The following is a 27,422-nucleotide window of genomic DNA, read 5'->3' on the forward strand; positions in this document are numbered from 1 at the left end:
CTTATCTGGAAACTTCTAGAGGGAAGGTTGGGACAAAGAGAAAGAAATAGAGTCAACTTCTCCATGAGGTAGAATAGGTGTAGAGGTTAGGAACATGCTTCTAGAGATCCATAAGAATGCCTTAATGTTAACTTCCTTAGAAACCAAAAACATAACCAATAGCAACCAATAAGTGAGTAAAATGTTATTAATGAATCCAGCATGGATTCTGTTTGTTTGTTTTGCCAGAACTGAGGCTTGAACGCAGGGCCCAAGCACTGTCCCTGGCTTCTTTTTGCTCAAGGCTAGCTCTCTACCAGTTGAGCCACAGCGCCACTTCCAGCTTCTTCTATATAGGTGGTGCTGAGGAATCGAACCCAGGGCTTCATACATGCTAGGCAAGCACTCTACCACTAGACCATATTCCTCTGTTTGTTTTTATATGAAAGTAACTACAAGATATATCTTTTAGTATTCTAGATGAGGAAAGGACCCAAAGAGACAGAAGTGAGAAGTCAGGAAAATTGCAGTGGAACCCTGGGGCAGATGCTGGTCTCTTCCTAGCATCCTGGGCCCAGGAATGGCCTGGAGGCCACTTGTGTGGCCTCATTTTGTGGCCTACCTTCCTCCCTATGTCATCTCTGCCATGCTCTGCATGTGGCAAGCCCATAAGTAAGATGCCTGTAAAGCTGGCTGAACTCAGTTTTAGAAGATAGAGTGGGCATCTTCCAGCCACTTGCAAAACTTCCCAACAGTTTCAGTTGTATGCTCTTGCAAACTGGGATCACTGAAGACAGTAAACCTTCCTGATACACAACTTCCTGATTTCCTGTTCTCTGTGCCAACTTCAAGATAGGGTTTGACTTGGCTTACTTATAAAAGTGAAAATTTTAGGGTGAAGACTATAATGAATGTCACTCTCATTATGGTTTCATGGGGGTCAAGAGATTGAGTCTTCTGTCTCATCTCAGTTTTCCAGAGTGTCCAAATCCAGCCATGTCTCATCTCCTTCTGTGCTCAGCACCAAGAGCACATATATAATAGCTGATATACTATAGATTATATAATACACTGCCTACTGATTCTCGTACATTTATTTTGTTATTTCACTTGGTCTTACTGACCTTCCTAAAAACATAAATTAAAATATCTCAATTGAAAAAATTCAGCCTTACTTGTAGCAATCAATATGCCCAAGAACAAACAAAATGTCCTGTATAGTCAATAGAGATCTAATTGACAGATCTGACTGACACCTTTGAGGCCTCTGATCACACACGATCCCAGCTTGTCTACTATTGTCATGAGTCTGGTGTCAGTAACCCCCATGTTCTGCCTTCCAACTTCACTTACAGGGGGAAACATGATTTCTCTTCATACACATGTACACATGTAGGCAGGCAAATTCTGCAAACAATGACATATGCATTAAAAAGTCCCAAAAGCATACTTGCTGCAAAGTATTCTAATTTTAATGCACAAATAACTCATCACTGGCTAGCTACCATTTGTCAAGCTGTCAGGACAAAGGACAAGGGATAAAAGGCAAGCAAAAGGTCACATCTCCTCCAGCCCCTTAGCCCCATAATGAAGCTGTACCAGTGGCCACTACCTAGTGCCACCATGGATGGCCATGTTAGGCACAAACTCTGCCCTGGTTTGAATTTCACACCACAGCATTTTACTCCAGCTGGCTCCTACTCTGACCTTTGGGATCCTCTGACTCTCAGTCCAGTCTGTGACATTAGGGAGAGCCTCCTCTGATGCCAGGAGGAAGATTCAACCCTCTTGTGGCATAAGCTCTTGCTAATTGCAGAGGACAAGAAGAACTACAGGGTCTGAAAGGAGGGGTGCATCTCCCTTGTTTTCCCTGAAATAACCATTATTTTCAAAGAAGGCACAGAGAGCATCAGGTCATCTAAGATATTTGTTTTAAGTTGTGGGGAGCAGTGGTCAAGATAGAAATAACCCAATCTCACCTTGAATGTAGAGTAAATATGGGTTTATAGACACAGCCATCAGACTAAAAATGATCAGTGGGCAAAATATCCTCAAAAATCAATGAACATCAAATTCCAAACCCACCACGCCACAGTATTCAGTCTTGTTAGCCTTCTGTGACAAAGCTGAACTCATCACTCACCCTAAAACAGTACACAGAGAGACAGAGAGACAGAGGGAAACAGCATAGGGCCATGCACACCAAGGAATTCAAGGCCCCCTACCAATGGAGATGAAATAAACTAATCCCAAAAGCCACTGGCCTTGGTTTCACCTGCGAAGATTTTTGTGCTAGCCTTTGGCTCTAAACTTTGCCTCATGGTGAAGGCCTGAGAATCCAGAATTGGCATAAAAAGCCAACGTATGCTTTGTATTCAGAGGGTAGGCTATTGTCTTTGCCATTTAAATTTTGAACAAAGGACCCAAGAGTTCATGTAGAAAAGGGGCTGGGCTTGAAGGGAAGAGCTCTGGCTTCTGGATGTATCTCTGCTCCTGGATACTTAGGTGTCCTTGAACTTCTTACCTAGCCTTTGTTCACCAAAAAAGATACTGAGGTACAGGGAAAGTGGCACGGAAAGGCCTCTGATGTCTTCATGCTCTGATATTTTACCTTGTTACAGGATTCCCCACAGATGCCAAAAACCAGGGATGCCCATGCTCCTTATTTAAAATGTTATAGTAAGGGAAGAATGATGGCAGGGGCGACATTGATCAGGATGCACGATACCCACAAACTAACACACTGAATTGAAAGAGAAAATAAAATAAAAATATTCAAATGGTGTAGTACTTGTATATATAATGTATATACCTTTCCCCAGATACGTTGTATCCTCTCTAGGTTACAAATAATACTGAAAAGAAAATAAATGCCATGTAAGCAGTTGTTGTATTGCAGTGCTTAGGGATGAGAAATAAATAAACACATGCAGTGAGAAATTACTAAGGTGTCAGAGACTGCCTCACAACCTTGAAAGGTTGGAACTCTGAGACAAATAGAGCCAATCTGCTATACCATGAAAGAACGCTTATCCCCAGATCTACCCACATGGAGACAAAAACACACACAGAGAAATTGGCTCTCTTACTAGATGTACTCTCTACCCATCTTCTCATTTAGATTTATTCTTAATTAGTGGAAGAATGGTTTCTGGAAAGACCTGTTGAGTTAGAAAGGTTGAGTTAGGATTCCTCCCATATCAGAGGATTGAGTGGTGCCATCGAAGGTTAAATTCTGAGAGCAGACAAGGACTTCCGATTGGGAGTTATTTAGAGCATCTCTGCCCGGAAGGAGTCTCCTCTTCCCCTTCCCCCAGGGGCTAGGCTCCTCTACCATCTGACATTCTATTCTTTCAACAGCTGCTGGCTCTCCTGTTGTGTTCCCTTCACAGATGTGCAGGGCTGTTCTGAACATCCTGCCCTTGAACTTTCCTTACCCATAATTTTCCAAACCTAAGCCTAGCAATAAAAATGTCAGGGAGGGATGGAGAAAATTGAGGGGAGAGTATTTTACAAAGGAAAAGAAGAAAAAGAGTAGAGAGATGCTTTGCAGGCACAGTGGTTTGTGTTGACTTCTTCAACAAAGGTTAAATGTCTGCCATGGCTTCTTAAACAAGACACAAAAGCAGAATGCTACAACTAATTATTTAGAACAACACCTAGAAAGGCCCTGATCCATTGAGAGAGCCAGGAACGAAGACAAGCTGAAATGCTTCCTTCCCTATGCTTGGCTGCTACCTAGTACAAAATCACAATAGCTAAATCTTGCCAACTCTAAAGGGAGAGACGAATTTATTGAACAAGAAAGAAGAAATATCTCATAATCTAGTCCAGTGTGTGAAATAACGGGAACCAAGAACAAGGTCAAAATGGGGAAACTTAGGATCTTTCTACTTAGAATGAATAGTGAACTCTCCCATTTTTGGCTAACTTGATCGTGTGTGTGTGTGTGTGTGTGTGTGTGTGTGTGTGTGTATGTGTGTGTGTGTGTGTGTGTGTGCTCACATACCAACAGTGATACTTAAACTCAGGGTCTGGGTGCTGTCCCTTAGCTTTTTCATTCATGGCTGGTGTTCTACCATTTGAGCCATAGCTTTACTTCCAGCTTTTTGCTATCTTAATTGGAAACAAAGACTCTCATGGAGTTTACTACATGGACTAGCTTCAAACCATGATCCTCAGATCTCAACCTCATGAGTGGCAAGATTAGGAGGCCTGCACCACTAATGTCCTTGACCTTATGCCACTGTTTCATCACAACGTGTTTCTAAGATAAAAAGCAAAAGAAGAAGAGGGTCTTATTAAGCCATTAGTGGGAAGGAATCAAATCCCAAAGAGAAATCTGACAGTCCATGACCAATGGAAGAATCTTATGGGGAAACATATGTTGGGACCTTCCTAAACACTGTCCACTGTAGACTCTGATCAAGGGCAAGAATGAGGACGTGGAGAACAAAAGAAAACAGAAAAGAGAAGACTTGGCGGGCTAAGGAAATGCCACTTACACTTCTTGCAACATCGCACTAAAGCCCTCAAAAGGGCTTTAGTTACTGCCCCAATCTGGAATTATACTTCTTGGCCTTGGGAGAAATATGGTTTTCGAATGAGTGAGGCTGACTCAGACCCTGTTTCTTCCATTTATTAACAATGTGGTTTGGAGCAACATTTGCGGCTTCAGACTCCTCATCTATAAAGTTGAGATGGTACTATTGATCCAAGGAAGTGGTCAAGAGAATCCATTGGAGCTGCACATGTCTTTTATTTTAAAATGCCTAGTACTGTAGCTCACACACTGCACATCGGTAGCAACTGCTAGTTGCTTCAACCATCTATCCTCTTTTCCTTTTTTGCAAGGTAAAAATTTTTCAGCAGTGGCATGAAAGGTTACGTGAGATAGATACAGACAGATAAAACTGTGACATGACTACCTGGTCCTATTAAAGTTCTAAGCATTCTCATTACAACAACAGTGTCAGTGTTATTTTAGAAACTAAAATCAGTCTGGACAATTCCGATTGCAACCTTAGAGTTTTCCTTAACCTTGCTCAGCCATAAGAAATTTCAGTTATTAGCAAGTATTCAACATCATCACACTCAAGATGTCTTGCATGAACAAATAAGTGAATTTGTAGGAATGAATGAGTGAATGAATGAATGAGTGAATACAAAAGGCAAAACTTTAAAGACCGAGGAGAGAAATTTTCCATTCACAATATCACTGTTTCCCAGGCTATGGAGCACTTGGGTTCAAAGCTCTACAAAATTTGTGCTGTGATTCCCTCCTCCTTTCTAATGTCCGTATTCTCCAACCAGCAGTGCAGAAACCAGAAGCCAAGAGCAGAGGCTGGCAAAACCAGCAGGCGCCCTTACTGTGTACCAACCATTTTGGAGCAGATAAAGTCATTAAGGAAAAATTTAACAATGCATAACCTTTCAGTTTTACTCTGCTAACAGCAGGTAGCATGCCTCTTAGAGACAAGAGCCTGCCTTGAAGTCACCAATGATCAGAACTTGACCTTCGTTTGCTGTATATGCAGCATTAAATATTCATAACCCACGTAAGGGCAGCATAAGGAATAGCAGCATTTAAACATGAATCAAAATGAATAAATATCTTCACATATATGAGTCATCCTTTCCCAGAATGCCCCTGGAACAAAAATGCAAATATGCAGAGCTCCAGCCGCTGTCTGTTCCAGCTTGCACCTGAAATTCTGGAAAAAAGAAAACAATGGGACTGCTGCATTATGCAACCCATAAATCCTGCCCTCACCCTGACATCCCCATCCTTTCTTTTCCTTTTTCCTCCCATAGCTATTAGGTAAGAATTACTGTTCCTGTGTCCTGGGGAACTGGCATCAGTGACGCTGGCCCTCACTTGTACTGCAAGGCACTTTTGACGTGGTCATACAAATTTATTTTTGTTGTTGTTTTATTTTAAATCTTTGCTTCACAGGCACCAGACAGAATGCATGGGAGAAAAGGTACCTGTGGAGGCACTAGAAAAATGACAGAATTAGAAGCTGCAGTGACGTGTGACAGGGATTGGGTAGGAGGGCCTTTTGAAAAGAATGGAAAAGAAAATTCCTTTGGACAATATGTGCATCGAGTGGCTAAGGGGGACATGCCGGATAGGCTCCCTGTGAGGGCAAGTGGGTCAAGTGTCTCAGTGTTGGTGAAAGCACAGATATTTATGTCTGCCCAAAGCCCTTGTGGAATATCTCTCCTCGTCTAGGTCTTTGCAGACATCATCCACTGGGGCGATGAAGCATCGTTTCGGCACACTTGACTGTAATTCTCTTTGTCTCTCAACTCCAGGAACTCTGCGGACCATCTGCCTTATACAGTAATCACTTGAGGATACACAAATGGTTCTTCTGTAGTGATCTCTAGAGGAAAATTAAGACTCAAAGGAGGACTTCCCAGATCCTTAAGTGAGGAAGACCCACTCAGGGTTCTATCTGTCTCTACCTAAGAGCTCAACACAAAAGACACACAAACGAAGATGCCTTTGGAAGTGACTTATCCTCCATCTCTTGAGAGTGAACTGAACTTCCAAAGGTAAAAAGATCATCAAGCATCAGTTTTTTTATCTAATTATTTATCTGCCATGTATCTAAACATCCTTCACCTGACACACAGAGGTGGGATCTGAGTCTTTTGACTATGTGTGCATACTATAGGGGCTTCCCTGAGCTCAGAGGGGCTGGCCACTGTAGCCTGCTTTACACACTTTCCGATGGGCAGAGTGCAGAATGCCTCACATCTTGAGCTTGCATATACAACTAGAAAATGCCTAACATTTTAGTGAGGCCAGCTCTGTTTAATTGCAGAGACAAGCCCTTTCATGGATAACATCAGGCTAATCAGGTTCATTTCTGGTTTATCTATTTGGATGGAGGAAATAGTAACTGAAATTCATCTCAAGAATACCAGATTGATGACTTGGTAGAGCTCCCAAGAGAAGTTAGAACTGCTCTCCAAGGTGCCCAAACGGCCAGCCAAATCATCTGTTAAACTGGTAATCGTTGTAAATCTTTTAAAAAAATGAATTTTAAGAATTTTCATTCTATTTTCTTATCTTCTTTCTATCTGCATTGTCATGTGGATAAAATTTCATTTTATCTTGCTCACTAAGATTGATTATGATCTATCCAACAGGCTTCATTTGGTTTTAAATATGGAAACCTGTGGGCTACCAATAATGGTGGCTTTACAGACACCACCTTAATTCTTCCACTTAAACAGAGTGTGATTGCTGGCCTTCTTCAGGAAGACAGAAGGCATCTTTGCTCTGACTGTTGACTGAGCTCCTGGGGTTGAGAGCCTTGAGAGACAATCTGAGGACCAAATGAAGTAGTGCACATGACGAGCAGACAGGAGCTTGTAAATACCATGTCATCTTATAGCCACAGTCTTGCTACAGTAAACCACAGAGTTCTGTGTCACAGAAGAAAGACTGAAGTTAAGATAAGGCTCTGTAGTCACTAGGGAGGATGAGGATGGTCTCCGTTTTATTATTTCTTTTTCTGGCATAGTAAAAGAGAGCTGAGAACAGACTTAATTTTTTAAAATCATAATTGGAAAGCAAATGCCAGCTTCTCTAGGATTCTCTGCATCAGAATTAAATCCACAGGACATGGGAGTAAGCAAGGTATGGGGGCAGTGTGTCTACAATGGGGGCTTCATACTTTCCCAACCTCTTCCCTAGAGACAAGGACATAAGAATCCGCACAGCCAAAGAACACCTGACACCAGGCAAAACTTTCTTTCTTTCTTTTAAAAAAAGGACACCATCTCAACCCATCTCATAGAACTTTATTTCAAAAAAAAATAATACAAATAGTTGAAAAGGGAGGTGAAGGGAATGAAGGTGAGGCCGGGAATCTGTCCTTTCAATGGCCCAGCATGCTCACCTCCACATGGGAGACAGAGTTTATGTCCAAACCTCTTTCCTGAGCCCTCGGCATGAGCATCAACAGGGTATGCAATCTGCCACATGTTGAGAAAATCTCTAGAGAGAGAGAGTAAAGACATGAGGCCAGGTCTTGAGAAATCTTTAGTTCAATTCTAATATAGTCCAGAAAAAGGTCAAAAATGGAACTTACCTTCAGTGGTCCATCAATTGAGATCTCCCGAACTTAGGAGCACTCTTCTTCTTGGTTAAGAATTTCTGATGGAGGAAGCCTGTGAAATCTCATGCCATGGAGTGTTTAAAGCACTCTCCATCTGAGCTGGGTGAAAGTCTTGGGCATGGAGTGGACTCTGGGAATTCTGACAGCCTCAGTTTTAGATGACTCTCAGAGACAGGTGAGTAGAGTTGGTAATGTTGCTTCTTTATTTCCCTGACGTGACACTTTCCCTCTGCTCTCAACTGAACACAAGTCTCAGAGGACTCTGAGAAACTCAGTGTTTAGGTATGCGCAAAATGACCACCACTCTGAGCCACGGGAAAAGAACACTAAATCCAACACTTGGGCACCCCCACAGTCCCAAGCCAACAGGGACACCAGGCTGGTTTCTTAGGATCAAAGATCTAGTAGTGTCTACCAGGGATAGAGTTAATGGAGTTTAAAAAAAACAAAACTCACAGAATGAGAAGGCAGCAAGTTCAAAGCCACTGTCCGTGGCCTGAGTTGTCATGTTTACGTCAGAACAGAAAATCAAGTCAAATTCCAGCACTGTTCATTTCCCAGGAGAGTTGAAGCTCATGAGGCACCCAGGGGAGCCCTTGCAGGAGCCAAGGCAGACAGCACCACTTAGCAGCCCTAGTGGGTACTCTCTTCAGCTCTAGGTCTCCCCCCTCTGTGGCCCAGGCTCTCAACTACACCCAGGGGTTTGCTCTAGTGTCCACGCTGAGAGCCCATGGGAAAACTCACCCCACCGCTGAAGTCCTCATGAACTAAGAAGCATCAGTGAATGGTGTTTTGGCTGAATGTTCAGGTGGCAGGTGAAATATGAGCACCATGTTTTCTAAATTAGCCTCCAATAAGATCAAAACACAGGAAACCCCAAAGAGACAGGGATCCTACAATACAACCAGACTAGCTCAAACTCTCATCTGTTGCCCTCCCAGAGGCTTAAATTTTCACCAAAGCCCTCTTAGCTTCATGACATCTTCAGCACAAATGCCTCATATGGAAAAAGCTATTTAAAAATAAATAATACCCAGCAGTCACCTTCCCTCTGAAGATTTCCTTTCTTTCCCGCTCTGAAAATGGGCACAGATCAGACTGCCTTCCTTGCAATGCCTTTGGCCCTCAGGAGGTTCCCTCAAAGGTTGGTATTCAGGTAAGTAAATTCACCAGTGTAAAGGGTCATGATTGTTTCAGGGGGAAAAAGAGCAGGACAACCCATTTGAATACTTACTTTGATGAATCTATGAAGTATATTACAAGTGCACCAATGCTGAGAGCAAAGACTAAGACAACCTGCAAAAGAAGAGAGAATGCCATCACTTAAGAGGCGAGCAGCAGATGTTTGTGTTTTCGATATACATCAGCAGTTGTGAAGGGCAGGCCCTGCTTGAAATTTTGTGCCATTTCTGCCTCACAGAAAACCTTGAAGCTGACTCTACCTGGTAGTGGACAGCAACCTCACTCCTGGCCAACAGGGGTCAGGGAAGACTTTTACAACTTAGGGACTGTTTTTTGTTTGTTTGTTTTGTTTTGTTTTTGTTTTTTGCCAGTCATGGGGCTTGGACTCAGGGCCTGAGCACTGTCCCTGGCTTCTTTTTGCTCAAGGCTAGCATTCAAGCCACATCGCCACTCTGGCTTTTTCTATATATGTGGTGCCAGGGCTTCATGTATATGAGGCAAGCACTCTTGCCAACTAGGCCATATTCCCAGCCCAGCACTGGGTTTTTATCTGACCCTGTCTTATCAAGGCCCAAAGTCTTTGCAGCTGAAGTCATGAAACCTCAGGAGGAGAGAGACCAGGTAAAATTCAAGGTGATATTATCCTCATATTATACATAACCTAGCACCTAAAGGGACTCAAGTTCCGGAATACTAATTGTTAATAGCTTTCCTGCATGATAATTGCTATACTATATTTTAAGCATATACTTCTTCAATGACTTAGTAAATTTACCAAATTGTGTGATCATCATGATCATTTCAGATCACTTTTTTTAATCCCTTCTTGGGATCTCATTGGGCCCTCATGTCTGTTAAGTTAGTCCTGTCCATCTCCCAAGCATCACTAATCTACTTTCTGTCTCAATACAAGAGATATCCAGTTGAAAATTACATATTTGTTTGTATAAATGTCCGATACATAGATAATTATACATGACAAATGATAGATTTAGATAGATATGCAAGATACAGATACCTTCATTGCATATATACCACATATTTAAAATCATATCTTCTGTTATAATACTTCTTACTTGTTTAGTGAAAACAACTTAGGTGCCACATTAGACAATACATTCAGCCAGTTATATGGCAATTCATCTACTACTTTACACTCTCCATTCAAAATGAATCACCTTTGACACAAATGACAGTTTGAGCACCACCTTCGATGGATTCTGTCACTCCGAAGTCCATCTAATGAATATGTAGCAGATTAGCCTGATAACTGACACTTCTCTCCACACTCAAGGTTCTAATGTCTTTATTTAATGCTTTCACAAAGGAGACTATGAATGCAAATAAAGGATAGTCCAGCATAAAAAGAAGCTTCCAGACAATAATGGAAGTTGGAAACAGAAAGTAAACAGCACCAGGGCTCACAATGCCCACCTGCCAGTCAACAAATACCCTTTAGATATGTTAATATCCTAGAGAAGCTGCTGAGGGGAAAGCCTGAGGAGCTTCAGTCTCTGGGATATCCATGTACTGACATCCCACTGACATTGGATAATGGTTAGAGGTGAAGCTCAATTTAAGTAAAGTCAATCTGTGCATGCCTCTTAAGTCTCTCCTCTCTCTACCTCTCTTTTCCCCCTCTTCTTCCCTCTCTTTCGTTCTCTCACTCTCACACTCTCTCCTTTCCTTCTCTTTCTATGTGTCAGAATATGTGTGCAACAGAGAGAGAAGTTGCACATCTTTCTATTTCACAGGATGGACAATGAAATCAAGTCAGCTTGAAATACTCATTTCACTCATGGCAGGTCTACTAGACAGGGAAAGTAAGTCACACAGTACAGACAACCACGGTCCAACCACGGCATGGTGTAAGAAATGTGCAGCTTACACAGCAACTGCTAAAATCTCATTTTGGAAAAAAAAAAAAGTATTATAGCAATGCACTACTGGGGGTTCCTTTTATCCTTCCGTTTTGGATTAAAATCCAAAACATGATCCAATTGAATCCAAGGCCACTCATGCATTCTGTCAGTCATTACCAGCTAGCTACCCATTAGAATCCCTCTTGACTGGATCATTCTCCATTTCTCTCCGCACCCATATTCATTCCTGTATTTCTTGCAAAGGTACAGAAAGAGAGGGGGTGGGAGTATTTGCTTTTTTCCTCTATTAACTGAAGAAGACAGCAAAACAAATCGCTTGAGATTAATTTGGAACTGTGCTGCTATTTTTGAGACATAAGCAGTTAGATCCTGGGCCTGACCTCATTCTCAAAAAGCTGCAAAGGGAAAAGGGTGTGGCCAGAAAAGAAGGGAGGGATCTCTTCATTCATAAACAGCAGATCCAGGATTAATCCCTGTCAATTTGGCTCTGTGTATCTGTGAATGCTGAGCCTCTATCAGCTCGCTATCGAGCCCTAAGTCACTAAAAGCCGCCGTGGCAGGAAAGGAAAATTGAATTCCTTGCAGGTAGCATCTGTGCCATTCACGAAGAATTAAAATCTTGGCACTTCTGCAAAGGCAAAGGTTTCCCAACATCAGGCTGTCCTGAGTAACTGTCACTAATTTGTCCCAGCTGCCTCCCTCTTGGCATGTGTGATGGGGGATAATGTGTCACTTATTTAAGCAAATCAGCCAGTGACTAGAGGAGGGAAGCAATCCTTCTAGCCTCTTAAGATGCAAACTCAAATACCAGAGTCTCCCAGGTAGGCTGAGAGAGCCAGGAACTGGCCCTGGCTGCTGCTCTGTCTAGTGGTCTTATGCCTGGGTCCACAACATCCTTCTGCAAGGCTTTTTCTTTCCTGAGAGCTAAGGGGACTCCAGACTGTCCTTCTTACCTCTCACCACCACCAGCTGATAGGGAACAAGGGTTTCCCAGTATGGAGGGGGATGGATGTAACCTTTACTTGCTAGATTGCTTCTTATCATGTTGGTCTTGATTACACTGTTAACCTGGATCCAAGTGCTACAGAAACACAACAACTTAGCCCTGGAAATGTCAATCCAGCAGAGATTCCTTCCATGTGGCCCCAGTAAAGCCACCAGAAGAAAGAGTCTACTCTCACTCTTTCTCTAACTCTAACAAATACCCACCATATGTGAATCTTAAGGATACAAAATGACTAGATTTTAGTTTAAGTGATAACAGTTATGTTGCAGTATTACTATACAGTAATATACTTCATCTAAGTATTCATGTAACATACAGTGCATAAGGCCTAAGAGAAATAAGACTGACGTTCCCTTTGGACTATTAAAATACACTTTATCAATTGAGAGATTCCATATGCTTTGAGTATATGTACATAGATTTAATCTATTTAAGCAAATCAGCCAGTGACAAAGTGAAAGGAGACCCTGCTAGCCTCTTCAGATGCAAACTCAAATATCAGCATCTCTCAGATAGGCTAAGAGCAGAAGGAAAATTTGCATAGACTAATCCTATGTTGTTGTGCAATTTGTGACCAAATTATACTGTGTAAGTATAGCAAATGCATAACAAGCTTTTGAACAAGTGGGTTCTGAGTAAGTAGAGGGTGGAAACCAGGGAATCCCTTAATTCTCAAAGTATCCAGGAAGGGGTAGGGCTGCTGTGGATCTTTCTATATGCCTGCCTCTATAAACCCGGAGATAAAAAGAGGACCAAAACCCAAGGGAGATGGTAAGATGAGGTCAAGCAAAAGCATAATACCCCAGATAGCAAAACACACTTGCCCTTCTGGGGGTGGGGGGCAGTCACAGAATGACCCTTACAGTGACCAACTTTCCTGCCATGTGGATCTTTGTCTCAGCCGCTTTGTATCCCTGATACCTGTCCCTCAACGTCCTTGACCAAGCCCATCCCACACCAGAGTCTGGAGACCTAAGGTGTCATTTGCCTATCACCACTCAAGACAAGGCTTCTGCCAGCTTTCACCAGGATCTGTCCAACTTGTCTGACTTCTCCTAGACCAGACTCACCCTGTCACCTCAGTTATCTTGGATGGTACTTGCTGCATGCGCTGGGATTTACTGAAAATACCCATACGCTGCGTGGTGATATTGGAACACTGAGTGATATTTCCAGAGTGCCAGGGATCTTAAAACAAAAGCAATTTGATAAATGTCATTGGAACAATAGTGCTCATGACTCACCTATTTTTATAACTCAAGATGACACATGACAAGTGTTTGCACAGAAGAATGCCAAGGAACGTACACAGTGTGTTAAAACAAAACAAAAGTTTGTCCTCCTTCTTCCAGTGGGTTCTGGTGATAGGCGGAGAGTGGAAAGCAGTTTACAACTATTTTCCTAGGTGGAAATCACAACAGGCCAGATTTTTGAAATGCCAGAGAAAAGTCACAAAGATAGAAAACAGTACGGCCAAGTATATAACTGATCAGAGCTGACAGAAAAAGACAGACTCAGCAATGTGTACACAGAGATGACCAATTCTGGAAAGGAGCATCTTCAGAGCTTCTTCAAGACCCTTGACTCCAACTGAGGTCCAAACGCTTTTCATCATCTTCAGAAATGGAGTCATAGCTAAGGGTCCAAAGGTGACAAGCCTAAAGTGCTATGCTAGAAGGAGGACTTTATAAAAGCAAAGGTCCCAACAGGGCGCCAGTCGCTCATGTCTATAATCCTAGGATCTAAGGATCCTAACTGAGATCTGAGAACCACAGTTCAAAGCCAACTAGAGCATTAAGTCCATGAAACTCTTATCTCTGATTAACAAGCAAAAAGCTTGAAGTGGTTCAATTGGTAGAGCACCAGCCTTGAGCAAAAAAAAAGCTAAGGAAGAGAATAGTGCCTAGTTCAAGCCCCAATACCTGTACCAAACAAAATATAACATCCAGAAGTTCCCTTGTCCCACCTTGGTACCAGAGCCTTGTAGAATGGGGCCTGGCATCTCTGTTTTTAACAGATTCTCCCAGGGATCTGACTTGTTGCCAAGTGTGGGAGTTGCTGAGTTAAAACCATTAGGGGAAACCACTTAGCTCAAGTCAAAGATTAATTTACAAATGTCGCCTCAACAATTAGCCCATTAAAACATATGTATGAGGCCTGCAGGCTTGGAGAATCTGCAAGGAGTACTCAAGAAAGCACAGAGAGAAGGATGAATTAATTCTCTCTTGAGCAGGCCTTCCACATTCTCCTTAGCTCACAGCAGAACAAATGACCCTAATTAATGAGTGCCCATGTTTGATGTAGCCTCAGCTATAGGTAGCAGAGCCCTTTCTCGGAAAATAGACAGTTTTGCAATGAGGGTATTTTTTTGTTTGATTTACATACAATAAAATTGACAATACATAGAGAAAAAACAGACAGAATAAATCCCAAGGCAAAACCATCTGGGAACATTTTGTTTCTGAGAGATAATATTATTCCAACATCTAAATTATAATGTTTGGTCCAGTGAATTTAACAACTCCAACAAACATTTATTTGAACAGAAATGTCCAAGGCCCACAGCAAGAGACAGGGAAATAACAAAAGCTAAAATAGCAGTATCAGGCCTGGCCTTTGCCTTCTGCCAGCAAAGAATGCAGAAGTTGAAATCACTCAGGAGTCCCTTGTAGATATAAGAAATGTGACACACAGACAGATGCTTTCGGGATGTCAAAGGAAGGCTCAGATATAGACGTGACATCCTTGTCACTACAAACTCCCAGTATGGAAAGGAAAGAATGGAGGAGGATGAAAAAATCCAGAAAAAGAAAAGATTTCCTGATACCCTATATCCTCTCCAGGCTGTGCTAGGCAGGAGAAGAGACTCCAGGCACAGAGAATAAGGATGTGTGCAGAGGTGAACACAGGACCCTGTGAAGCGGTATGATCTGCAATGTGTCACTGAATCTCTCTGGGACTGTGTCTGCCAATCTGTGCAATGATGAGTTGGAACAGAGGACAAGTAGGTAGGGACCTTGGCAGATAATGCAAATGGCAGAATTCCTAAAAACTTTGAGAAGGCAGCATTGATATGTCTTTTGTATGTAATTATAATTCAGCATGGTGATATGATGAAAATGATAATAATGCTTGGTACAAAATCTGTGTAGAAATCTCTTTCATAAAATTCCATGCACAAACTAGAGACTGGTTAAATCACCTGATTATGCAGTTGTTGGCCCACAGGACTAATGCTAGAGTCGAATGAAGGGCTATTCCTGCACTCTCTCCAGTTTGGGCTCAGTTCTGTCATCACTACAAGCATGTGAGTGAGGGTCTGTCCCTTCCCTCCTGCCTTTGGGAGTCTGTAGAAAGCTTGTGCTTCTGCAGATTTTACAGCTCTGAGTCTTAATGTTCTTACTGAAGAAGAAAGGGAAGAATTCACTTTTTATAGTCAAGCAAATATTACAGTATGTTCTCATGTTCCTAAATCATTAATGGGTCCCAACAGAAGAAGATAGACTATTGCTACCACCAAAGATAATTTTGCTATCATATTTAAAAAACAAGATTTTGAAAGTGTGAAAAGTATTTTGAGCTTGGCACCAGTAACTCACACCTGCAATCTTAGCTACTCAGGAGGCTGAGATCTGAGGACTGCATTTCAAAGCCAGCCTGGGCAGAGTCCATAACACTCTTATCTCCAATTAACCACCAGAAAACTGGAAGCAGCACTGTGGCCCAAAGTAATAGAGCACTACCTTTGAGCTGAAGAGCTCAGGGACAATGCCCAGGCCCAGAGTTCAAGCCCCATGACAGACAAAAAGTAAGAAGAAAAGAAAATTATTTTGATGGTACTAGTTACACATCCAAAGTTGCTTCAAAGCCCTTGCCTGACATCCTGGCACACAACGTTTGACTTACAGAAGTGCAAAAAACAAAATGTTGTGATTTGATCTCTGTAAGCCAACACTCCAAACGATGCTTTAGGGGGAAACATGTTCAAGAGGAAAGAAAGGATAAAGAGCTGTTTTCAGCGGTTGGTGTGTGAAATCTCAGAACTAAAATGCAATGCACAGAGTTTCCAAGAAGAGACCAGTGTGGGGCACCCACATATGAGGTTTCGAGTCTGGGGCTTATTGCTGTTGTTCAGTGCAGAGCTTTGCACATTTGCACAGGCTAAGCACATAATTTCCCAACCCCACATTCACATATAAGAAAGCCTAGGAAAAATACCTATGGTCTAACAGGCAGTTGGATCTGGTAGTTCAAAATTATAATACTTTGAAGCTATGTACAGTATACACTGGATAGAATTTTTTTTTTTTTTTTTGCCAGTCCTGGGCCTTAGACTCAGGGCCTGAGCACTGTCCCTGGCTTCTTTTTGCTCAAGGCTAGCACTCTACCACTTGAGCCACAGCGCCACTTCTGGCCGTTTTCTATATATGTGGTGCTGGGGAATCAAACCCAGGGCTTCATGTATATGATGCAAGCACTCTTGCCACTAGGCTATATTCCCAGCCTGGATAGGATTTTTCAGGAGATGCACAAAATTTAAAAAATCCCTCCTTATATAGCTCCAAATGACTTCCATAGCTTCTGATAGGGAGAAGAGCTTGAAGAGTCATCTTTTCCTCTTCTCTTTGCACATTCTTCTTCCTTGTCCAGATTTCAATTACATGGCACATTCAGTTCTCTTTCACTCTGGTATACTCTATCCCTACCTACACCAAAGGGCCTTGGCACAGCATTTTCCCGCTCTTAGAAGCCTTGCTCCATCTCACAGGCTACCCATCCACCAGAAATCAGCTCTACTGCTATTTCTTGACCCTCTAATGTAAAAAGTTACCCATAACCATGGGCTGATGTGTGTGTGTGTGTGTGTGTGTGTGTGTGTGTGTGTGTGTGTGTGTGTGTGTGTGTGCGCGCGCCAGTACTGGGATTTTACCTCAGGGCCTGGGTGTTATCTATGAGCTTTTGTGTTCCAAGTTAGTGTTCCACCAACTCTGGCTTCTTTGGTAGATAATTGGAGATAAGAGTCTCATGGACTTTCCTGCCTAGAAAGGCTTTGAACTGCCACCCTCAGATCACAGCCTCCTGAGTAGCTTGTATTACGAGACCTGAGCCACTGCTGCCCAGTCATAGTCTGATTTTGTAGCAGTTAGTACATCCACGGTTTCACACTGCTCTTTACTATCACTCAATCATCTGCTTTCTCTGCAGGACTGCAAGCTCTATGAAGGTAGATTACACATTCATCTTCAGTCAGCACTAAACTGCAAGGTTGAAGTAGTATTTGTTAAGTAGAGATATCTGGGGAAAGTGCATGTTAGCATTTCCCTAGCCTCAGGTCCTCAGCTCCTCCCACTAGCCCCCAGATCCACCCATATCTAATGAGCCACTCCTACTCACTACTTAACTACTTCCCCTTTACCTCCCTAGAGAGAAGCTGCCACCTGGATAAGGTGCAGATGCCAGGTAGCTCCCTCTCCCGTGGGAACTATGGCCCCACTAATAAACCTCCTTATGAACTTTCTTCTCCTGCCTGTGTTATCTACGCATGGTCCTCTGGGATGGCCAGGACCTATGCTTTCAGTGCGGACAGTAAGTTTGGAGATTTCATGTAGTGTAAGCAAAAGAAGGATAGAAGGACATGGACCATCTTACTACGTAGATTTAGTAGTAAGATACAGGCACAGGGATGTATTTCTGGGTGATAGCAGGACCCAGACTGGAGTGGGGATGAAGAGTATCACAGTGGAGAATGAGGGTGCACTGTGCATAAACAGGGTTAATGGGAGACTCTTGTGCATAGATATGGAGTCTGGATCAGAAAGAATGGACAGTGGAAGTCATCAGGGAATAATGGGTAAGCCCTGGATGGAGAATGGGAAGGAGGAAGGAGAGAGGGTAGAATGGAAGGGGTAGGAAGGAGAGAGGGAGGTGGCCATATCACATTGACAATTGTCACGAGAGAAAAGGTTTTGAACAAGAGTGGAGGCCCCATTGGAAGTCTGTAATCCTAGCTACTCAGGTGCTGAGATCAGCCCAGACAGATAAATCCCAGAGGCCCCTACTGCCAATTAACCAGCAAGAAATCAGAAGTGGAGGTGTAGCTGAAGTGGTGGAGTGCCAACCTTGAGCAGAAAAAGCCAAACAAGAGCATAAGGCTCTGAGTTCAAGCCCCCACTACTAGCACACATACACAAAAAGAATAGGGGTCCATGGAAAGCCAAAATGCTAGAGATCAACAGCCTTACAGAGAGACATGAGGACCACGGACCATGGCAGAAGATGTAGGGGAGTGAAAAAATGGAGTAGTGAGATGTACATCAGGGCTAGGAATCTGAAAGGGCTAAGTGAAGCATATGATGTAAAGGGGGGGGGCACAGAGATATGAAATGATGAAAAATCAGCATTCACATCATAAATGAACATGGACAGCGCCTGTATATAAATATCAATATACTTGTACACACCACAAGAAACACAGAGATAAACTGATAGACTGCTAATCACAAATGCTTAAACTCTACCAATATTTATTAACGAGTTACATGCTCAGCAATGCTTCTCTGCCTGTGTTTTAAACAAGGTCGCTGGGCGTTAGTGGCTCACACCTGTAATCCCAGCTACTCAGGAGGCTGAGATCTGAGGATTGTGGTTCAAAGCCAGCCTGGGGAAGGAAAGTCTGTGAGATTCTTATCTCAGCGATAGTGCCCAGGTCCAGAGTTCAAGCCCTACTACTGGAAAAAAACCCCACAAAAAACAAGATCATTTCATTTCAAAATTACTGTCGATAGGAAAAATGAAATGAAAAAAAAGTGTAGCCTTGGAAAATAATCAGACAACTTCTTAGTGTAAACTACAAAGACCCAGTTTCTTATAAATCACATATCTGCTGGCATATATACAAAGTGAAGTGCCATAATGGATTGGGGGAGAGGGCTGAGATAGATATGACTAATACAGATAGAGGTGAAGGGCTTGAATTCTCTTCCTCCTCCAGCTCCTCCTCCCTCACCTTTTCTCTCCCTCCCTCCTCTGTTTTGTAATGTATTTTGTGCTGGTACTAGAACATGAACTCAGGGACTACACACTATTCCTGAGCTTTTCTTGCTTAAGGCTAACCTTCTACCACTTGAGTGAGTCACAACTCCTCTTCCTATTTTTGGTAGGTAATTGGAGATAAGACTCCCACAGACTTTCCTGCCTGGGCTGGCTTTGAACAGTGATCCTTAGATCTCAGCCTGTTTAAGTAGATAGGATTACAGGCATTGAGTCACCTGTGCCTAGCTCTTCTTGATGTTTAATGTTCTCCAAAGTCGACTCTGGGACATTATTACAACCTAGTTGCCTTATGTTTCTCCTTGTAAGAAACCGGGGTGACCTTGCTTTTGAGCCAAACATGGTTTTCTGCTGGTTAGTGGTCCCCAGTTGTCTCAAGACTCTTCGTACCTCCTGGATTTTGCCAATGCTTATTTCCTTTTGCCCAAATTAAAAATACAGAAAAGTCAAAGCTGTTCCTCTGGGGTCCTAACTTATAAATGAAATCAGAAAGTGAAATGAAGAAAAACAATCATAACAGTAAAGTCAGACAATTCCCCTAAAACCTACGTCTCTCCCAAAGTCAAGATTAATGACACTGAAATCTTATATCACTGCATCATAAAACTGAAGGGGTTGTATAATTTTACCAACATTGAAACCAGTATATTGGTAAAATAAAAAAAAATCTACATTTTACAGGTAAGGTCTGAAGGAACTTTCTTGTCTAATTATTGAAAACCTGGAGGAAAACCACTTTCTGTGGGTGGTACTCCCAAGTCTGCAGCTAACGAGCATAGTGAGCAATCATCTGGCTTATATGCATGTTAGTTTGGCCAACTGGATTTGAAATTTAATTAGATTTGCAAGATGAGAAATTGTCTATAGGTCATCAATCACTACTCACAGTCATCAAGGATTCAATGTATAGCCATCTTTGCCCAACTTGTCAAATCCTGTAGGTTCTTCAATTATCTGTCTATCTATCTATCTATCTATCTATCTATCTATCTATCTATCTATCTATCTATCTATCTGTCTGTCTGTCTGTCTGTCTGTCTGTCTGTCTGTCTGTCTACTTTAACACAATTGTAATGTGTTCATATGTGTTACATATTGTATGCCATGCATATGATTTGCCATTTCAGCCACTTGTAAGCAGCCATGTACATAAATCAGTACACTCAGAGTTGTACAACCATCTCCATCCTCCTTCCCCAGAACTCCGTATGATGTAAAACGTAACCTCTGTACTCTATAAGTCTCCATCCCCGCTGCCCACAACCTCTGGGAATGATCATTCCAATTTCCCTTTGTATGAACTGAGCTATCTTACTGACCTCATGGGAATGAAATTTTACAGCATTTATCACTTTAGTGTCTGGTGTATTTCACTTTTAGTGTTTGTTTGTTTTGGGTGGGTTGTGAGGCCACAGAGACCTGGTGTGGACGCTGAGATTCCCCTCTCCAGTCAAAGCCTCAAAGGCGTGGACAGTCAAGACCTGGTCACACCCTTTCACGAGCCAGAGCCAGCAATACATGGCTCTGAGTGAGGGCAGATACCCCAGCCAATATGGCAGTGCTGTTGACTTAGAAAGGATGAGCTGTCCCACCTGGGTGTCTTTGCATATTCTGCAACCACCTCACAGATCTCTGTCAGCCAGTAAGGGTTGGAAAGAGGGATAGGATCTGGGGAGCTGGAGTTCTGCCTCCTAATCCTCCTCTCACACATATGAGCTGTTCTGTTTGGGGGTGAGAGGATGCAAAGTTTTCTTGTCTTTCTTAGCATCACACTGTTTTGTGCAAACTAAAGAGAAGAAAAGGACATAGTGGAATGTCCTTTATGGTCTCTTCAAGGTCACTGAGTGTCAGAAGAGCATATGTACCGGGAGGAAGAGCATATGTATGAGATTCATACATCAGCATCTTCCACAGGCACACCAGGTGCATGGTTAGGGCATCAGCAAGATTCTCTACCATGCCACCAGCAAGGACAGAAAATCTACACAGAGCTTTCTCTCTCATATATATATGTATATATACATATAATATATGATATATATTAGACATATAAATCTCTCATATACACATATACATGTATATATATATATATACACATAGGAACATATATACATATGTGTGTCTGTGTGATATTTGGTGCCAGTCTTGAGGCTTGAACTCATGGCCTGAATGTTGTCACTGAGCTTTTATACTCAAGGCTAAGGCTAGCACTTAACCATTTGAGCCACATCTCTACTTCTGTTTTTTTTTGGGGGGGGGGATACAGATAAGAGTCTCACAGACTTTCCTGTCCACACTTACTTCCAACTGCAATCCTCAGATCTCAGCCTCCTGAGTAACTAGGATTACAGGCAGAAGCCACCAGAGCCCAACATCTCTTTCATATTTTTAAGAGCTTCAACAGTTTTTCCAGGGAGAGATCAAAACTGTGAGGCTTCCTGGTGCTTCTTGCAGTTTTTCTGTGTTTCCCAAGTATATATGGAGCCAAGTATGGCCTTACCAGAGCTTGGGCTGTGAATTTCAGGACAGCTGAAGATATCACCCATAACCACTCCTCATTGTATTACATTAAGAAACTGCCAGCAAGCTCTGTGCTGGTGGCTCATGCCCCTAATCCTAGCTACTCAGGAGGCTGAAATCTGAGGATTGCGATTCAAAGCCAGCCCAAGCAGGAAAGTCCATGAGACGCTTATCTCCAATTAACCACCAGAAAACCAGAAGTGATGCTATGGCTCAAAGTGGTAGAGTGTTAGCCTTGAGCAGAAAATCTCAGGGACAGCATTAAAGCCCTGAGTTCAAGCCTTATGACTAACAACAATAACAAAAAAGGGATTGCTAGGAACAAGAATTCATTTCCGTAAGCTTTCCCTCTGTTGTACAGTTCTGCTTGCTTCACTCATTAGTATCTGTTTCCTAGAGGCCCAGGGCTGAGTCAGCAGGGAACAGAGAGTAGAAGACAGATGTACCCTACTGTGCAACTTGAACTCCACTTTCCATTCATATGTATATATTTTAATAGTGGTACAAGGGTTTACAATTCAACTTTTCAGTTTATAAGTACACTGCCATCCCTTCCAGCATTCTGTCCCAGCTCTCTTAACTCTACAAACTCCCTTTTCACATGTGTACACTGAACTCCCCCGCAGTCCTCAATGTACAGGTTGACAGAGGCCTAGGGGATAGCTGAGCATCTGCTCCTTTGGATGTCTGGGGAGATAGCAATTACCACAGGTCTCCATTGGAGTTATCTGAAAGGGGTGCTTTGAAGACAGACTTGATGTCCTATAGCCTTGGACTCAGGGCATGGGGGAGGGGCAAGAATCTGCATTTCCACCAAACTATCTTGGTAGATGGCTATCTAACACCATCATTTAAAAGAAAAGAATCCTTTTGAGATAGTTTGTGTTGTCACTGAATACGGGTGTACAAATACATTGTTGATATGTGCTATGTGGACGAAATCCCCATAAGGTATCTATGACAAGATGGATTTCCATTGGGGGAAATGTTATAGCTTTCAGCACTACCATAAGCTGATGGTTGCTGATAAGCCCCAGCCTCATAGTGAAAGTCTATTAAAAGACATTTCAAGCTAGCATGGTGTTCAAGCCTGTAATCTCAGTTACTTGGGAGGCAGAGATAGGAGGATCACAGAATGAGGCCAGCTGGAACAAAGGCACAAGATTCTATCTAAAGTATAGCAAAAGCAAAAAGAAACAGGGTGAGGATTCAAGTGACAGAAGACCCTGCCTATGGAGCATGAGATCTTGAGTTCAACAACTCACAAAAAAGCAGAAAAATAGAAAATTACCTCTAGTCTTAAAAAATCCTGAACTAGCCAGAAATCGTTTTTAGAGTCTAGGTAGATGGATTTGATAAGGCCAGAAAGGTCTTCTTGTTTTTAACTGAAGCTGATGTCTTCTCCCTAGGAAGGTACTGCAGAGATTAAATAGAATGTCACCAGTGCTAATAAAACTATTAAAATCCTCACTTGAATTTGACAGGTTTAGATTTTTGAAGACATGCTTCCATTCAGCATTACAAGCAAGACTTGTGAGAATGTGTCTGAGGAGTCTCTGAATTCCAACAAAAATAGAAAGTACCAAACACAGAAAGCTGGAGAGTTCTATATGGATGCTACACACACACACACACACACACACACACACACACACACACACACACACACACAGTTCAGCCTAGGATTTCATTACTTGATGATGGTGGGAAAGCAAAATGAATTAGGCAGAAATGTGCATTTTGAGTTTGTCTCTTTCCCTGAGCTACTGAGAAGAACAATGTCTTGCAATGCTGGGCAGTGGCCTTGAGCCATGAGATTATGACTGGAAACAGTTAACCCCTGGCTAAGATGTTTGGTGGGCTGGATAAATTAAGTGGATTTTGAACTAATGATGTTTTTAATTCATGACCCATTTATCTGGATGTTGCCCTCAGACATCCATAGCCATGAGGAAGAGAAAGACCCAAAGAAGACATCAGCCATCCTTCCAGTGCACAGAACTGAGTAGCTGCCTGGAAGGCTGCTCACCTCCATGTCATCATTTCAGGGAATTTTAGAGCTTCTCATTTCAGAGACGTTTAGAATTTCTTAAGAACCGTCTGTTTCCCAAACATCTCCCATCTAAGATCTTGACATTTTACCATTAGAGGACTTCCTTTCAGTTTTATTGTCATTGTTTTTCTTGGCCTTCTTAAAAAGCATTAGGAATCATGAAGAAAATCATATGAAGCGTGATGAACTTATAATGCACTGAATATTCACTTAGGGTGTTGGTTAAAAGTGCATTTCCAAGTGTTCTGATTCCAAAGACCTGATAAACATAGGTACCTTATACTCTGTTCCCCTGTAATTCTGATACCCTTTTGACAAAAGTATTTTAATGTATCAGATCCTCTCAGGGAAGGATTTAATAATCTTTAAAAGCTAGGTTATACCTACAAGACTTCTGGGACCAGGATAGGCATTATTAATATTTTCCTGTTGTATCAGAAATTCCAATGTACGGATAAGTCTGAGAACCACTGATAGCATGTGTTTGAAAGTGGACAACATTTAAGCAGCAGGGACAAAGAAGTCAGGAGCCTAGATGCCCAAGAGAATCAGGTCTGTGTGAGCAAAGAGGGCACTCCCCTGCTCTCCAATGTCTCCACTTGCTTGACCTTGAACGCTCATCAGCATCGAGTGCTCATTAGTCAAGGCAGCCACTGAGGAGCAATGCCTCCTTCTAAACACACCCATACTCTTCCTTGGCACTGCAGGACTGACTAATGTGATGGCCAGGACTGAATCAGAACACATCAATGAGTGAACCATTAGCTGCTGTCTGGACTTCAGAAGCCTAAGTTGCTTCAGGGGCTGCCTGGCTCTGCAGGATCCTGCAAGCAAGCACAGGTCCTGTCACCTCCCACTCCGAGGCACCTATGAGCTTGGCCCTGAAGCATCAGGATGGGTGGACAGCTGCTGCCTGTCATTTCCCACTAGTGGCAATCAATGCAGGTGTCAATCATTAAGGGGCTGTCAAGAGGAAGCAGATATGAGTAGAACAGGGCTAAAAGACCAACCAATTCTAGCCAAACCCACATCTTTCTGAGCAAAATGGAGGTCATGTGCAAGATGAGTTCCAAGCTCTCTTGTACCACTCCCGCTGTGAAATCTAAGGGGGGAAAAAATCACACCTGCTGATCCCAGTAAGGAGAACTGGAATAAGCAAATGGGTGCTGGGGGGAATTTGGGGCTATGGAGAACTGGTCCTCTGGACACTATCTCAGGGTCCCCAGTACACAGCGGGGATTCCCTCATCACTCAAACCCTTGTTTCTTGAGACACGGGGTGTGGGGGACTTCAGGCCAGAAGTTCACATGTGCCTTGAGCAGAGAGCCCTCCAATCAGCACAGAATTCAAGTCACATTTGTCATTTAAAATATTCTAATCAGCCACAATAAAAAGATAGATGATATTCATGTTTAAAATACATATTTAAATCAATGTGCCCACAATATTTTATTTAATCATGTACTTAATATTAAAGATTAATAATTGGATGGTGAAAATCATGTGGACAACCTGAATCCCACTACACTGTAACAAATGCCATCTGCATTGTAACTATTATCCCAGTCAGGAACAAAGAAAGGGAGAGAGAGGAAAGGAGGGAGGGAGGGAAGGATGGAAGGACAAAAGGGGAGTAGAGAGAAAGGGAGAGTGAGAAACAGGAAGGGAGGAAATAGGAAGGAAGTGATAAAGAAGGAAGGGAGGAAGTGGGGAGGAAGAAGAAGAAAGAAAGGAGGGAGGGAGAGAGGAGCAAAAGAGGAAGGGAGGGAAGGAGGAGGAAGGAAAGAAAGAAGGAAGGAAGGAAGGAAGGAAGGAAGGAAGGAAGGGAAGAAGGGGGAGGACAAAGTGGGGGAAGGAAGGAGGGAAGGAGAGAGGAGGGTGGAAGGAAAGTGAGAGAGATGGAAGAAAAAGGAAGGGAGAGAAGGAGGAAAGAGGGAGAAACAAGGGCAGGAGAAAGGAAATTTCTACCTAAAGATTCCTGTTTGCCCTTACTCATTATAGTAGATCCCTTTGCATCTTTCGCAGGGCACTCAATTCCATGCTACCTGGAGTATACATTGCTTTTTCTGTGTGTGACTTGTTTTCCCAATGAGACATAAGCCCCTGCAGGCTAGGCCTGGATATTGCAGCAGCCTTCCTGTGATCCTCTTTATGCACAGCACAAGACTCATCCTCAGCGAATGCTTGTTGATGAATAAATGGGGAGGACAATGCACAGACCTTTAATTAATTTTCTTGCTCATACATAGTGGACTATTTCTACAAATAATGATTTCTCAAATGAAGTAAATACACACACCCATGCATCTACATGTGTTTGTTATGTTTCTCATCCTAATTAAATGAAGCTATTTTTGCCGCTGCTTTCCAGTCCACCAGCAAAACTATAAAGGATAATGCTAAATGTTAGATCATTAAGTTGGTTTTCTTTAATTATATGGCAGTGTTTCAAGAAAGCTTTTGAGTCATCTTTCAGATTCCTTGCCAAGGACACAGCACACTGTGTTCAAAATGGCGCTTATCTTTTTAAACACATTTCTACTGTAGATGGCTGTCCCAATAAAGCAATCTCTTGACAAGACCTGCCATTTCTTCTCACCCACATCAATGAAGGAAAAAAACACACTTAGAAATATGCTAAGCAACAGAAATTCAAAATATTGGAAAGTTCCCTTGATCAAAAGTAACCAAGACTCAAACCAGGCACAGGTGGCCCCTGCCTATTACCCGAGCTACTTGGAGGCTGAGATTTGAGGATAGCAGTTGAAAGCCAGTCCAAGCAGAAAAGTGCACTAGACTCTTATCTCTAATCAACTACAAAGAAGCTCAAAATGAAGATGAGGCCCAAGTGGTAGAGTGCTAGCTTTGAGAAAAAAAGCTGAGACAGTACCCAGGCCCTGAGTTCAAGGCCCACTACTAGCGTGCACACACACACACACACACACACACACACACACACACACACAGCAAACACACATGCATACAAAAAAAAAATAGCAGGACTAATTCCCTAAATCCAAAAAGCATTAACTATCTTCCCTTTTCTCTGATTTCACATCTTATAACATTTATATCTTGTAAATATCCTTACTAAGATAGTTGTGAATAAGCCCTCAAAACTTACTCAAATGAAATTATGGACATGGGAGTACATACCCTTTGGGGTGGGGGGTTGTCTCTCATCTTGCCTCTCTCTCATTCTGTTACCCTCTTTCTAAAATAAAAACCAGTAGGTTGGTCACATGAAAATGGAAATTCAATTTCTATCAGAAAGCCAAATTTTTGAGTGATTAAGCATAGAGACCAATCATTTGAAGTGAGGTGGGGAAAAAAAATCCAGAAAACACTAAATTACTTTCTGGAGCTCTTCTCTCATTACATGAAGAGACTATTATGTATGATAAGCTATTATTCTTGCAAGATGAATTGAGTTCACTCTTGTGCAATTCAGTTAGCCCTACGGAAACAGATAAAAAATTTATAGCAACTTGAAAAGGTTTGTGGAATAGATATTTAAAAAAAGAAAAGGAAAAGATCAATATGAGAATATTTTAATGTCAAATTGAGACAATAGAAAATATGGTCCAGAGCAAGGCTGTCATTTGCAATGAGAA

At 42.3% G+C, this 27,422-nt stretch overlaps 1 protein-coding gene across 11 annotated transcripts in view; it reads right to left on the reverse strand.

Moving 5' to 3' along the window:
- Positions 1-27,422, reverse strand: part of Kcnma1 (potassium calcium-activated channel subfamily M alpha 1) — a 692,132-nt gene that overhangs the window by 342,337 nt on the left and 322,373 nt on the right. For 10 of the 11 annotated variants that reach the window (XM_048339123.1, XM_048339120.1, XM_048339122.1 and 7 more), the window contains exon 3: positions 9,349-9,410. In XM_048339123.1, coding sequence (XP_048195080.1) covers positions 9,349-9,410 — 62 coding nt within the window. Of the gene's footprint in view, positions 1-8,470; positions 8,526-9,348; positions 9,411-27,422 lie in introns of those variants that run through there. The other variant, XM_048339118.1, reaches the window with a different exon arrangement.

This window comes from Perognathus longimembris, chromosome 2 (assembly GCF_023159225.1).
Source record: "Perognathus longimembris pacificus isolate PPM17 chromosome 2, ASM2315922v1, whole genome shotgun sequence".
Taxonomy (NCBI): Eukaryota; Metazoa; Chordata; class Mammalia; order Rodentia; family Heteromyidae; genus Perognathus; species Perognathus longimembris.